Genomic DNA, 15,003 nt, shown 5'->3' on the forward strand with positions numbered 1-15,003 from the left:
AATAGGAGTTTAAAATGCATTTACTCACTGGTGTTGCACATGTCATAGGGAAGGTATATAGTAATGATGTTATGTAAGCTGTGAGAAATCCATTAATCCTGACAAACCACTTCTTTTAACCTGTAGACAAACCCCCTTTACAATGAATATTGTTTCTTGTAAGGCTCAACATTCAGGTGTGAACTGTTGTGTCTTAAGCACCAATGTTTGCCCATAAATTTTGGTGTTGCTTCTCTTCAGTGAGTCTGTAAATCTTTAGACTTCTCTGCAAGGACATTGGAGAGCAGCCACATGCTGGAAGGTGGGGAGAGAAGTTGGTTATGTGGATGGCAAAATGAAGCCTGGAGCTGGGCATTCAGGTTTGCATAGTTTGAGCTTCAAACACAGTTTTATTCTAAAAACTCCACGATGAGTTGGCAATAAATACATGGAATGAAAGCAGTGGTTTCCAGCATGGGATTGTTTTAAAAGGCCTCACACAAATCATTGCCTGGATAGATGTGAGCTTAAAAACATAGCAGAGTCTTAAACCCATATAAACAGCCTTAAGTTTAAGTAACACTGTTAAACTAAAAATATCCTCAGCAGTTGAGTGAGCTGAGGGTTTGTTACAATTACTGTAAGTTGCAGTGACATTTTTAGCTGAGGTTGCATGGTTTCATTTAAACTTTATTAAACAAATTGGAGCTTGAATATTCCCTGGAGAGCTGGAAGCAGCACTAATCTTCTGTTAAACTCTCTTGAACTTTATTGGAAACCATCCAGCCAAGGTAGCAGACAGGAGCTTTGTGCTCTTGAAAGTTGCCTACACAGAGTGACAGTCATTTTCCTTTTGTGGAAAAACCCCACTTGTTTCAGTGGTGGGTTTTGGAAGCAGGTGAATACAATTTTAAGAATTAGAACACAGTATCTGACTACTGAAAATTGCTTGATTATTTTTCAAGAAGAACCTCAGAGTAAGAAGTTAGCTGCTGTAGTTTTGAGAGGTAAAGGTTGGGTGTGCAGTTCCAATCAAATTGCTTTCTCTGCCATAAAATGGGGGTTGTGCTACCAGTTATTGGTAGGAGCAACACAGAGATGATTTTTGCTGTGCTGGCTGCCACAAATGCATTTTAGGAAGTCTTACATGTTGTATTTTTCACTGTCAGGTTATGAACACAGCAACAGTGGCATCTGGTAGTGTAGTGCCTGTCTAATGACAGCAGCTTGGGAATGGTCTTTTCTTAGGTGGTTGTTGGCAGTTGTCTCCTGAAAATGTTTGATTTGAAAGTCCATTGTAATATCTGTAAAGCTGTAAGCATCTGGTTAGTTAATGCTTCGTTTGTAAATAAAATTTGTGCCAAATGACCACAGAGCAGATTGGATTAACAGGTGAGGAGTTCAAAGAAATTAATGGAGGGGGAGAAAAACCAGAATGGAGTCTGTTTTGTTAAGTGTGTGTGTGCTCATGCAGATAAAAGAAATACAATAAATTATTTTCCTCAAAGAATGGTTGCTAGATTTTGTCTAGGGTCTAGGTTGTTTGCTTTGCCTTGCCAAAATATTGAAGCCAATATCTCCCATTTTTTATGTCCTATAGCAATCCCAAGCTTTTACTCATTAAACATATGGCAGGGAGTTGTTCCTGTTGGCTGAGACTTTGCTGTCACTACACTGTGCATGAGAAGTGTGGAGGGAGAGGAGGTGAAGCATCCTTCTGATTTCCAGCACTCCTGGTAATTTCTTGCACATGTTTGGAGGGAAGGCTGTGACCCAAGGGTCACTCTCTTTGCAGCATCTTCATTTTGCTTCCTGTTTCCCTAATTCAGAAGAGCTGGGGAATGTGGAAAACATCGCTTCAGGTTGTAAATATTGTATCAAAAAGTCTGTTTCCAGTTAGCTGGGGAAAATCTTGGAAGAAAACTTAATTGGTTTGCCTAAGAAAAAAAGCATCACATGTGAAGACACTGAGAAAGTGATTCCACTGACAGATGTCAGTATGAAATAGTGAAACTGAAACACCATAGAAGCCAGGTTATATTACACCAATATTCTTCTGCCATATAAAATATGCTTGTTTCACTAGAACAAGATGTGATGGTGGGAACTCGAGGAGGTCTTTGTCAGATCCATGTAAACTGATAGCACCATTGCTCTTTTGTTCACATTTTAGGTTTATCTCTTAGTTACACTGATTTTTTTTTTGTTTTTCTGGTCAAATGTACCCTAATAAAATTCTAAAACCCAATTTCTGGCTTTGCACACACCAGTTAAATGAAGTCACTAATCTGTTTCAGTGTTGACTAGGATTAAAATTAGGAAGGAATGTTTCAGTGTGATTTAAGGAGTGATTTTTTATTTGATGACTGAATTAATTGAAATGTGTAGAAGCTTGGATGAAGCCCTCAAGTGTTCTGTTTTCTTTTGACTGACAAAAAGCTTGACAAGCTTTTAGCCATGTCAGGGTTGTTTCTGTCTGGCTTTTGTTATATCAGGAGAAGGCAAATGCCTTACTATAAATACAGTGAGATTGCTATCACCTACAGCATCAGTTCTTTTGGCTCCTAGATGATAAATATCTCTTTCTGTACTAAGGGTAACTTCTGTGTGATCCAGGTCAGAATGTGTTGTTCTCTGCAACTTGATTTTTGACAAAGGAGTTGTTTATTTTCAGTCAGATACTGCACTTCTCAAACACTTGCTTTAAAATTTGCTTTATGCTTGTAAAATCTGAAAGCAAGGACTGCTTTTCAGGAACCTCATAAGCAAGTACAATGGGATGTCATAAAACTTTTAACATTTAGTTGGGAGCAAGTTCAAACAGATTTTAGCTGGCAATCAGATCCTGGCTGTGCAAGGAAATCCTAGGTGAGGGATTGCATTTCGTCCAAAGTTTAATTATAGTATTTAATTCATGCTTCACTGTACTGTGTTTAAGCATGTAACTTGTGATTGGTTTGTGTTTGTTTTGTTTTTTTTCTTTTAATACAGAAAAGTAGAGTGGTTGCTAGATGAAAATGCTTGAAGCATTCTGTTGGAGCTGCTTTTAATAATATTCTCCACTCTTGGTTACAGATCATTTATCTGGCTTATATATAATGTAAAAGTGATCATTAAGCCAGCTTATTTTCCTTTTGTGTGGCAGTAATGGTGGTTAATTTAGAACAAATGATAATATACTGTCATAGTCAGTGAACTGTTGTAATCATTGATGTTGACTGTAGGGATGCTTCACTTTTTTGGAGAAAGTGCAGTATTTAGGTGCAGTAATGCATTTAATTTTGTCCTGTCTTCTTACTGTAAAAGCAAAAGTAAGGTGTATAGGATTTTTGAGAGTCTTTAAGGAATTACATCTCTGTGGCATCTTTATTGACCAAAACTTTTTTCTCCTGTCTCACTCACCAGTTACAGACATAGAGCTGAAGCGACTGAAAGATGCTTTCAAGAGAACTTGTGGACTCTCATATTATATGACTCAACAGTGCTTCATCAGGGAAGTTCTTGGTGATGGAGTCCCTCCAAAAGTTGCTGAGGTAATCCATATCTAATTTATTAAAATCTGTGAAAGAAAAGCAGTGTTTTCTCATTTATTTATATATATATATATTTTATCTTGGAAGTCCTGTTAGCATGAAATATAAGTATTCTGTTTTGGGCTCTTTGTGTTTTGTTAATTTTTTAAAATAAAAATAGCTATACTAAGACTTAAACTGCAGTGTTCACCAGAGCTATTTTTAAGAAGTCATTATTTGAATGTAATATAAAGGTGATTTGCTTACATGGGCAGTGTAGCCTGGAAGGCATCTTGTGAAATCAGAATGATTAGAAGTGTGGAATTCAAATCTCTGCTGTGACATTGTCTGTGAAGCTTATACAGTCATTGTGTCCACATAAAGCACAAATTTATTTTTAATAATTCAGCCCTTCTAGCATTTGCAAATGGATTGAACTTCAGTAATTGAAGAGGATGATGTGAGCACCCTGTGGGTAGTATTTGGGTAGTGCTGTGTCTTAGAGCAGAACGAAGCTGTGGATCCTATATAATGTTTTCTGTAGAATTAGATCCTTCTGTATTATCAGCCTCATTTTTATGTTCTTGCCTTCAGTCATTTTTTAATAGTCCTTAGTGGATAGCAATGAGAATTCATAGCTTGATGGGTGGACAAGGGGAGGATTTATTGGAGGTAACACAGAACCATACCAAGAAGAGTGTCTGCTTCAGCATTGTGTCTGGTGAAACTGTGATACACAGGTGAAAGGATTTGAGAACTTTGTTGCCCAAGACTTGTACAGTTGTTTAGAATACATTCTGCAAATGAATTCTAGTGTGTCCTGTTGCTGGGCAGGCAACAAGTAGGAGTTTTTCCACATTTTCATAGACAAAACTTAAAGGCAGTTGAAGTAGTAAATCTGATGTAGCTTGTCTGTCTTTAGATTTTTTAAAAAATTCTGTTACTTCAGCCCTGTGTCACTTAGATCTACCCAGTTCCCTTGACAGGCCCATGGCTGGTTTTGTTTGGTCACTCCCAGTCCTGGCTGAATTTTTCCTTGAGGTGGAAACTCCACCTGAGGTACAGGAGTGACTCAGTCACATGCAGGGTGTTCAACCCTCCTCTTCCACCCCTTCCTTTGCTTGAGGATTCTGGCTGCAGCTTTGTGACTGCTGTTATTACTGGGGAAGGAAGTGGCAGCCAGAGGGCTTTTGGTTCCAGTAACTTCCTTCTTGTTCCACTTAACCTTGTTGCACCTTTTGTAGAATCCCAGCTCATTCAGGCTGAGGATCCTGAGGAAACAGGTCTGAGCTTTGTCATTAGATGGTTCTGAGGCTCAGTTTTGAGCTCTGCATCATATCCATGAGAGACTGAAAGGAGCCATATGGCAGCCACTGCAGATATGCAAGTCAGCAGCCACAAAATGCATTCTTTGGGAATTTATTTATTTATTTTTAATAGGGAAAACTACAGGTTCAAAGCCTCACTCCAGAAGGGCTTTCAGAGTGCTGAGGATTGGTTTCCTCCTTATTTCACTGCATTGTAACATTGGGCTGTCTGGAGAACTGAGTGAGCAAGCAAGAAGCTGTATTCATTGGATTATAACCTTTTTTAAAATATTACTGTTCTTGGAATATCCCTGTGTTTCATAAAATAAAAGACCCCAGAGATGCCATTTTATATTTACTGGAAGAGCTACAAAAGTGTAAGAAAATAGTAGAAGTATGTTTAGCTGAATGTGAGGTGATGAGACTAAAAAGCTCCTGAGGATCCTTGGTGTAAGTTGTTTCTTTTAGTTCTGGCATCTCTGTTGTCCCTATTAACTTGTTAACTTCTCTCTTTTATTCTTCCAGGTTATCTACTGTTCATTTGGAGGAATATCCAAAGGGCTGCACTTCAATAACTTGATAGTTGGATTAGTTCTACTTACAAGAGGAAGAGAGGAAGAGAAAGCAAAATGTAAGTATGGAACTTAACAACAGTAACAGCAGGGTGGTGGATAGAGAGTGTAAAATATGCTATTTTGGTATGTTACCAGGGCATACATTTGCCAATAAAACCAGTAATTTTTTAGACACTTTTAGCTGTGTATTTTGAAATTCAGTGCATTTTTGTTTTCTGTACTCACCAACATGAAACATTTAAGTCATCATGAATGTAAATGTTAGGATCCTACAGAAAGATTGTTGAGCACTCTATGTGGGCAGAGGAAGGAGGGTGGCACTGATATTTTTCAAAACAAATTAAAGCATTTCCCTACTGACTTCTGTTGTTTTGTCTTTTTTCTCAATCTGCCTTGATAGTATTTATGTTCCTTTTGATTAGCAGACAATGGTAAAAGAGACTTTCTTGACTTAAACCTTGATGAGCTATATTGATATGGAATCAGCTTAGTTTTTAGTCCTTTTAGTCCCAGTTGATGCATAGCCTTTGACATTCTCAGCTAGCTGTAAACTTAACAGTTGAAAAACTGTATCTCCCATAGTTACTTAAACATATCTCTGCTTCCTCAGATATTTTCAGTCTCTTTTCTAATGAATCTGGGAGTTATGTTGTCCGTGAAGAGATGGAGAAGATGCTGCTTGTGGTTGATGGGAAAATCCCAGAGTCACTCAAGAAATGTTTCTCTGAGGTATTTCATCCAACTTTTATCCTATTGCATTTACAAAAACAGGTGAAAATGACATTGGGTAGTTTGCTTTTCTCTGACATATCCATGGTCATGCATGTATGGGAACAGGTTGACCTTGTTTAGGTTGGGTAAAATCTTAGAGTTTTATGTTATTATATGTAGTTTGTATTGCATGTGGATAGCAGCTTAGTGTGTAAATGTTTTGGTTGCTTCATTTGTTATCAGTGGATATAATCAGCAAAATCTAGCAATCATTATACATTCCACTGAAAAACTGGTTGATTAGAAGCTCTATTTGTGGATATCAGATTACTTAATTACCTTACATTTTATTGTGTTGAAGATAAGTTGGGTTATGGGCGTTGGCTGAGGCAGACTCATTTAATCTGGCAGTGGTATCATGTTGGCTTTGCAGGCAGTGATTGCATTCTTCATTCTTGGCTGGAATCATAAATCATATGTGTACTGCAGTCCAGTTTCTGGAGCTGACAAACTTCAGTATTTCTTCTTTGTGATTGCCCATCAATATGGCCTGATGAATTACACCCTAAAAGTTAATTGCACACTGTCGAAGAAATCCAGAAATATTTTATGAAGACTTGCAGGAAAAGAAGTATCAATCTGGCTTCAGACCATTTTCCCGTTCAAGAAAATGCTGTGTATTGATTTTTCTTTTAAAATGAAAATAGTGTAATAACCCACTCAGCAGGATTTACTGGCCTGTAAGTCACACTGGGTCATTGCTGCAGAGTGAGAAAGTTTAGTGCTCCTGCTGTGGGCCTTCCTTCCTGCCCTGTGGCAGATGAGTTTCTGCTTTCAAGGATGATGTTTATAGGTCTGTTCTTCAGAATTATTGCATGTACTCATCTAAAAGTACAAGCTTTAAATATATACTTGAGTTTCCTTCACTCTTGTTTGTGAAGTACAGGAAACAAATTCAGTGATACCTGTAGTGCTTTAGTTGCTCAAGTTCCATCATGGCTCAGCTGTAAACATTACTTGCTTCAACTGCTTTTTTTTCCCCCTGTCCAAACTTTTCCTGTAACAATGCAGTCTTAGTGAAACGTGGCACAACTCTTGCTGCATTTAGAAAGGGCACTGCAAAAACTAGAGGGAAAGTGGAGTGGAACAGGTGGTAAGAAAATGATGTTGCCTCTGGTCCAAACTGTTAGAGAAATAAAAAAAAATAATACTAGTGGGTTGCTTTTTCCTTCTCTGTTAACATGACAGGAGAGGGGGTTTTTTTGTTGTTTTTTGTTTCTTTTGCTTAAGCAAGTGGTTCCATAATGGGTTAAACCCTGCAAAGTTCACATTGTTCAGTTACTCTCTGACTGTCATTCATTCTACCTTTGTGCTGGCTCAGGTGTTTATATGATGCCTTGATGCACTGGATTGGGAGAGTGCTCTGGCTGAGAAGTAAGCCCTTTTTCTGCAGCTCTTAATCCTGTAGGTTATTTTTCAGCTAGATCTGTTTGCCACATGACTGCACTAATGTGATTGCAGTAACAAAAGAGAAGGGATGAAGGATCAGAAGCAGGGCTGGTGAGAGGAGAGTTAGGACCATGCTGTCAGGCAGTGGTGTGGGTATAGACAGATTAAACTGATGATGAAATAGCAGTGTAGCATCTTGGCTTCCTTGAATTATACCCATGCAGCTGTCTGTGATAGCAGCTCAGGGTATTGGGATATTTCTGCATGTATTTGCTAGAGAAAAATGTGACACTCTAGTCTAGGAAAAAAAAGGCATAAACAGGAGGAGCATCTGGAACCTGAAATAATCTGTTAGGATTGGAATAAGGAGCAAATGTTTCAGCAGTGATGGTGATGAACCCTTGGAGCAAGCTGGCAAAGGAAGCAGTAGGTTTTCAATTTTCTGCAGTTGGCTGTTGCAGGTAGTCCATGGCCAAATGCAAATTGTTGGGATCTGCAGAGGTGTAATTCAGTGAAGTTTAATGATCTGTGATATTAGGGGAATTTAGGTAGTCAATGACTCGAAATCCCTTTCACTTTGCAGGCCCCTCTTTATTTCCCATGGAGATGAGGTTTTCCATATGATGAGTTTGTCTGCTGATAATGGGTTTGGTTTTATTTCAGTTAGTTTTGTAGGTCGTGTAGAAATCAGTCTGCTGATTCCTATGCTTTCATGGCCACATCTTGGAAACCATTCAACTAAATGGTTTAAACAGCCTCTCCAGCATTTAAACTCTGAATCTTTAGTTTTTATGTATTCCTGAGCAGGCAGATACATGCAGCATCCAGTAGGAGAGGCTGAGTGGGTGCCACATTTACATGTATGGTCCAAAGTGGGTTTTGGTCAACAGAGGCAAAAAACTGGTAGCAATTAATCATACCCTTAGTTATTCACAAATCTAATTTTTCTGTTTTAGGTGTTTATGTACTTGTGCAGATCAAACAGGATGTTTGTGATTTTATGGCACCTGTTATTTGGCACATAAGAGCTTTTATCTATCATAATAACTTTAAATTCATAGAAATAACCTCTGTTACTTTGAGCTCTAAGTAATAATTTTTTTTTCTAATCTTTTTAACCTGAGGTTCAGAGTAAATGACTTTCCAAGGGCCACATTGAGTGGGTGGCTGAAATGCAGAGAGAGCAGAGGAGTCTAATTTCCATCCCAGTGCTGTATTTCAGAATGAAATGGAAAAACAGGCGAAGCACCAGAGAAAAAAAAAATCAGTTTAGTACTTATTTTCATAGGTGATTGTTGCAATTCATGTCCATAGAGCTGGATGGGTTCCTGTTTACTGGGACTGAGAAAGCAGAGGAAAATTGAGGAAAGCTCAATTTTTCATGTTTTTCTTGCAGGGTGAAAAGGTCAACTATGAGAAGTTCAGGGTTTGGCTACTGCACAACAAAGATGCTTTCACCTTCTCCCGTTGGCTGCTCTCTGGAGGTGTGTATGTGACACTCACTGATGACAGTGATACCCCCACCTTCTATCAAACCCTGGCTGGAGTCACACACTGTAAGTAAACAATGTTTTATTATGCACATTTCAAAAACCTGTTTCAGAGTTCACACATGAAACTGTTGCCTTGACATAGTTGCTCATTACATCTCACTACTCTGATGAGATGCAGTTTTGTTCAGTGAGATTAAGTTTCTTCTCTGTGCTGATTTGTTCTCTGCTTTTTTTGCTGTGACCTGTAGAACATTGTGAAGTACAAGGACACCAGGGGTCATTATTTTTAGGAGATAAAAATACTGAGAGTACAACACTTCTTGTGGGAGGTTTGCTACCAAGCAAATTGAAAAAAAAATAAAAAGGAAAATATCTTCTCTTTGACAAATCTATTGGAGATTATTACTTGTTTTGTATTTGGTCAGTCTTAATTAGTGGATTGTAAAACTAAAGAGACAGTTCTGAAAATAATGCTCATTTCAAAAACAAGTATTGCCTTTTAATTTGCTTTCTGCAGTAAAATAAGTGGTGTTGCTGGCATGTGATATATCAGTGAACCAAGTTAACTGAAGAGAAGCCTCCTCAGGGTTTGCATCTAGGAATAATCTCCAAAGAACAAATGCTTCCTTTTGTCTATACGAATATATAAGAAGGTGTAGCTGTTTTTTAAATTAAATGTGAAAGCAAAAGGCTAATAAATTATATTTAAAGGGCAAGTGTAATGCAAGCATACATTACAGTAAGGCAACTAAAGGAGTTTGGTATCACTAGAAGGGTGTTTGCTTTAGTCAGTGATGTGAGCAACCTGGTTGAGGTTTGTACTCTCACAGATTTTCTTCTTGAGCACTTGGAAGTAATTGCAGTGACCCATGAATACTTGGGGCCTTGCTGTTTTGGTTTTTTAAGTTTGGTGATTGCAGTCTATCAGGTGAACCTAAAGAAGAAACAATTTATTACAGAAGTGTTTAATCCCAGCTGAGTGTCTGTTCTGACAGTTCCTTCCCTCTGAGCACGCCCTCTCCTGGCTCAAGCTTCAGGCCCTGCTACCAAACCTCACCTCCTCACAGTGTGCTTCCCATGAAACATCCTGTGTAAGACATCAGAGACATGAAAAAAGGCAGTGATAAAAAAAAGTGCAAGTTATCAACATTGATTTAGAAACTGACAGCCAACATTTTATTGCAAAGCCTCAGTGACTCCTTTTAAATTTGCTTAATGAGCCAGGCTATCAGGGGAACAAAGGAATTCTATTTTTCCATTTGTAAATAACATTTATTTTGGTATGCAGATGGCTTTAATTGGTTTTCTCAATACATAATTAGAAAAGAAATTTGATAAGTTGCATGAAGTTGCACACACTTGCTGCTTTTAATAAAATTTTGTTCCATTTCACTTAAGTCATAAATATGAACAATTTCATTAGAAAGCTACCAAAATAAGTTTCTCTTAGCCCTTTGATCCAAAAACCAGTGTCAGGGGTACCTAAGCACAGACCAACTAGCAGTAGTTTGGATTTTCTCAGTTTCTTAGTATGATTTTTTAATTATTTTTCTTCTAAATATGTTTTTTTCTTGAATAGCACACAATAGAGAAGCAGAACTAAATCCTATCAGACTACTAGTAAAACTAACATTTTCTGTAAGGGATTGTTCCCCTAAATCATTTTACATCCTTAATAATTACAAGTTAAACAGCTCTTCTTCTCTGGTGCTCAAGGTCTAAATGCAGTAGTATAATAATACAGCACTGCTTGGCCACTGGAGGATGTAATTTGGTTGCCTGGTCTGGCTAGTTGGCTTCTTTTGGCTGGAAATATATTTCCTGCTGCAATCTAGGTGGTTGTTGCCTTATTTTATGAGTGTTATTTTGTTGTGTCCCAGTGTCATGTGATGGGCTTATATACTCAGGTTTTCAATCCTTTTCCATGAGGAGAATACTTCCATCTCTCAGAGGGTTTACTGGTTCCAAACTGATAGGCCATGTAATTTGTACTTCTCTGCTATCCAGTTCTTGTTCCACTAAATCCTTATTAAGTAGCATCCTGATTTTCCCTAGAATTGAAGAGGCTTTCTTCTGTCATTAGGAAAAATCATCCAAATGCTCCTGCTTTTTCTGACAGCTCTTAGATACTGAGATGCAGTAAGACAGTGTGTAATCAGTATAATAATTACATTTCAGAACATACAGTAATCTCTAATTTAACATAATAGATGAGAGAAGTCCTGGATATCCAGACAAGCAGGGCTGAAATGGAAGAGTAAGTTTTTGAAACAGCATAAAATGAAAACCAAATGTTGTGGAAGTAACAGCTTCTGGCAGAGCTGGGTTTATAAACCTGTAGGGCTTTCTGGTGAGATGAGGTTGTGAGTCTGTGAAAGGGAAGTGAATTGAGATCTGCTCACATGAAGAGGCTGGCTGTGTGTGAAATACATGCTCTGTGGCTTGCCCACTTGGGTTTGAAACAACCCCTCTTAATGATGTATGGAAAGCCACTAGAAAAAAAATCTGAAGCTATTTGTTTTATTAAAGGTGCCTTTAAAAGCAAATTTCCATCTGTGTTATTTTCTGAGTGTGTGGGGAGGGCCCTGTAGTCTTCAGTACCTCTTGGGGATGTGTTCCCATCCTCAGGCTCTGAGAATCTGTGTTCTGCTGGACCAGTGCCTGGATAGTTGTGCCTGACACACAAAGATCTCAGCTCAAGTTTTAATATTCACTTCTCTGAGTGTCTGGCTTTCAATTAGGGAAATTAAAAGAAAAAAAAAAAAAAGAGAAGCTGGCAGTATTGCAGCAGAGGAGGCCAGTGAGGAAAAGCCTCAGTGTCACTTAATCTGCATCTTCCCACTTTGTTATCCTCTTAGTTCCCAGGCTATTTTATGTCTTGCAAAGCAGCTCTCTCTGCCCAGGTCCCAGAATCTTCTGTGGAGTGGTTTGAAAGCATCAAACAAGGCTGTTTTAGTCAGAACCAGTGGCTGGGCTTGAGGCATTTGGTCTCTGGTTCTGGCTCAGCTGGTGCATGATGAAGAGTTCTCTCTGCCACTGGGTTTTGCCTGGAGGATATCATGGTAAACACTGAAACCAACCAAGTTGCAGTTAAAATGTTGGGAATATGGTATGCTTCTGCTGTTGTGAACCAGAGAGGATTGTACCAGTAGGTGGGTAAAAAATGAAAGCTTTAAAATATATTGAAATACTTAGTTAATTCTGGTCGTATAAAAATAGCAATAAATAGTGCTCAGAGTGAAAATTGTGCTTAAAAATTCATTTTATAAGATGGAGAATTGTTCTTGGCTTGCTACCTGTGTAATAAGGAGCATTTCATGGAAGGGGCATTAAGCTGAAGGGTGCTTCTTTTTAGTTTTTATCACTGCTGTGCAACCTGACTGCCAGTTAGCAGCTGATTTTAAATTAACTCATTTTTAATAGGTTTAGAGTTTCTCAGATATGTATTTTTGCTGAAAATGTTTACTTGTTCTTCTATTACAATATGGATACTATAGCTTAAGGTCTACTTGACATTATCATTCTTCTGATCATCCTTAGCTTAATTCTTCTAGAACTGAGTTAAATAACACCATAAATAATTATCAGAGATCAGAAAGTTTTTCATATTTTTAGTGGACAAGCAATACATAAAATACCATGTGGTAGTAAACTGGTAGTAAGTGGTTAAATTGCACAGGTGCATGATGTCTCCTCATGACACCAAATAATTTTATCATGTATTTAATTGACAAAAATGAATATTGGCCAAGAAAGCCACTGTTTTGGACTATGTTGTATATATATAAAATGTTTTGGATGTTTTGGGCTATGTTGTGTATATATAAAATAATTTATATAAACTTGAGCTACTCAATGAAAGGCCATTTAACAATTCCTGTTGTGATTTGAACAGGCATAAGGACAAATATTTTCTATTCTAAAAAGGTAAAATTCTTCCTTTGTATGAGCCCTCTTTAGAATGTGGCTTTTTTCCATACACGTTAGTATGCTTGGATAATAAGTGCCATCAGCCTTTTTCATGCTTAATTTAAACTTCAATAACAAAAATGATTACATGTATAGATCAGAAATTGCAAGAGTCTTCTTTCAATTTACATTTATGGAGGAATAGATGGTGTGTTACTTATCCCGAGACCAAATTGTAGGATTTTGTGCAAAAAAACCATTCTGGAGAAATCAAATTATGTAACAGCTGGCTTCTCAACTCAGGGTTAAACTTTCACGTGTGATGTAATCCCATAAATCTTTCTGTATTTTTAGTAAGTGAAACTATTGCAGTGGGTTACAATTCGTTGTTACTATGAATGAAAAATATTTTGTCACATTTTTAGGTGTTATTCAGCCCGAGGTGTCCCAGACTAATTAGTACAGAGAATGTTATTTACTATTTTGTCAGGTTTACTTACTAAAATATTTGGCTCTTCTGTGGAAAGTTGATACCCTTGATCTTCCTTGGCTGTAGTATCAATGGAGTCCTCATGCTAATGCTTATCAGCTCTTCTTTTCAAGATGATTATTTAAAAATTGTCTTTTAAATGACCGTGCAGTTTCAGCCACCAGTGCACTGAAATGCAGACCAAATGCTTTCTGATAACTTTTATTTCCTGAGTTTCAAATAATAAAGCAATAAAGTTAGCACTGCAGCAACAATCCATGAAGTACAATTTAAAAAATAAAATACAGCTGTCTGAGCAAGCAGGTTTCTGCAGGTTTGCTCTTCAGGAAAGACAATGTGAGCTTCTCTGTGTGTTTCAGATATTCTTAGTGTTGCATCATTCCAGGAATGAAGTGTGCAGCTGGCATGGGTGTGATCCTTCAGTCACAAAGGCAAATGAGAAGGAAACAGTGATTTACATGCTCATGCTCAGCAGAGATAGCAGAATGCTTTTGTGTTTGCTAATGAGAACAATAATGTGTCTGAGCACTTCTGCTAAGTGACAGTACAAACGTGCCCTTTATGTGCAGTTGTTTAGGTGGTACAGTAATGCCAGGATTGCCTTCATCTACTTAAGGTTCTGTCTCATAAAGTGGCTTTTATCTTTCATTTGCTGATACACTTTTGGTTTATTTCTGTTCTTGAAGCTCCACAAATATGCTTTATTCTGTATTTCCTACAGGATATTGTTACTCTGGTCCTAATGTTATGTCCTGTGAGCTCTTTCTTATTGGTACTGTAGCTCCTTGATATCTATAGAAGTAACAAGATGGAAAGTGCAGTTTCTTGAGTAGATTTCCTCCCACTCACTGATAGGCTGTTGTTAAACCATCCAAACATCCCTCATGAAACTGCTGACATCCTAAGCACCTGTGGCTTTTCTAGATGTCAATGTTCCAAGAAATAACAACTCTTACTTCTCATTCTTGTTTTGTAGTAGAATAACATTCCTTCTTATGCTTAGATGATTGCTTCCTTGTGTATTGTGCACAGACTTTTTAGTGAGAGGACAAGGGGTGATGGTTTTAAACTAAGGGAGAGTAGATTCAGACTAGATGTAAAGAAGAAATTTGTTGTTATGAGGGTGGTGAAACACTGGTCCAGGCTGCCCAGAGAAGTGGTAGGTGCCCCATCCCTGGAAATACTCCAGGTCATGTTGGACAGGACTCTGAGCATGTGAAGATGACACAACCAAGAGCCAGGAGCTGGTAAACCAGCTCAGGAAATCTCTCTACCTAAGAAAGAGGGGGAAAGGAGAAAGGAAATGAGTTTAGTTTTTCTTCTGGATCACTTCTTTTATCTCACCCACTACATAAATGCCCAAGAGCTGATAATGATGGATGTGAGGATGCTGCAGCAGTGCTCAGGGGAAGGTGAAACTTCCTCTGCCTGCTTAGGGTGACCCCAGAGCTGCAGCTCTGCTGTGGGGGCTCTGTCTGGGGATTGTACTGACAGAGGAGAAGGAGGAAATATTTTCACTGGTGTTACTTTTATAGTTACTTTGTCTAAAAATATTTTACAGGAAGATGGAACCCCCCC

The 15,003-nt window shown here is 38.1% G+C and overlaps 1 protein-coding gene across 4 annotated transcripts in view; it reads left to right on the forward strand.

Annotated features, from left to right (window-relative positions):
- Nucleotides 1-15,003, forward strand: part of USP32 (ubiquitin specific peptidase 32) — a 54,225-nt gene that overhangs the window by 11,912 nt on the left and 27,310 nt on the right. For all 4 annotated transcript variants that reach the window (XM_030462240.1, XM_030462241.1, XM_030462243.1 and 1 more), the window contains exons 2-5: nucleotides 3,385-3,512; nucleotides 5,324-5,429; nucleotides 5,984-6,102; nucleotides 8,930-9,089. In XM_030462240.1, coding sequence (XP_030318100.1) covers nucleotides 3,385-3,512; nucleotides 5,324-5,429; nucleotides 5,984-6,102; nucleotides 8,930-9,089 — 513 coding nt within the window. The remainder of the gene's footprint in view (nucleotides 1-3,384; nucleotides 3,513-5,323; nucleotides 5,430-5,983; nucleotides 6,103-8,929; nucleotides 9,090-15,003) is intronic.

This window comes from Calypte anna, chromosome 19 (genome assembly GCF_003957555.1).
Source record: "Calypte anna isolate BGI_N300 chromosome 19, bCalAnn1_v1.p, whole genome shotgun sequence".
Classification (NCBI taxonomy): domain Eukaryota; kingdom Metazoa; phylum Chordata; class Aves; order Apodiformes; family Trochilidae; genus Calypte; species Calypte anna.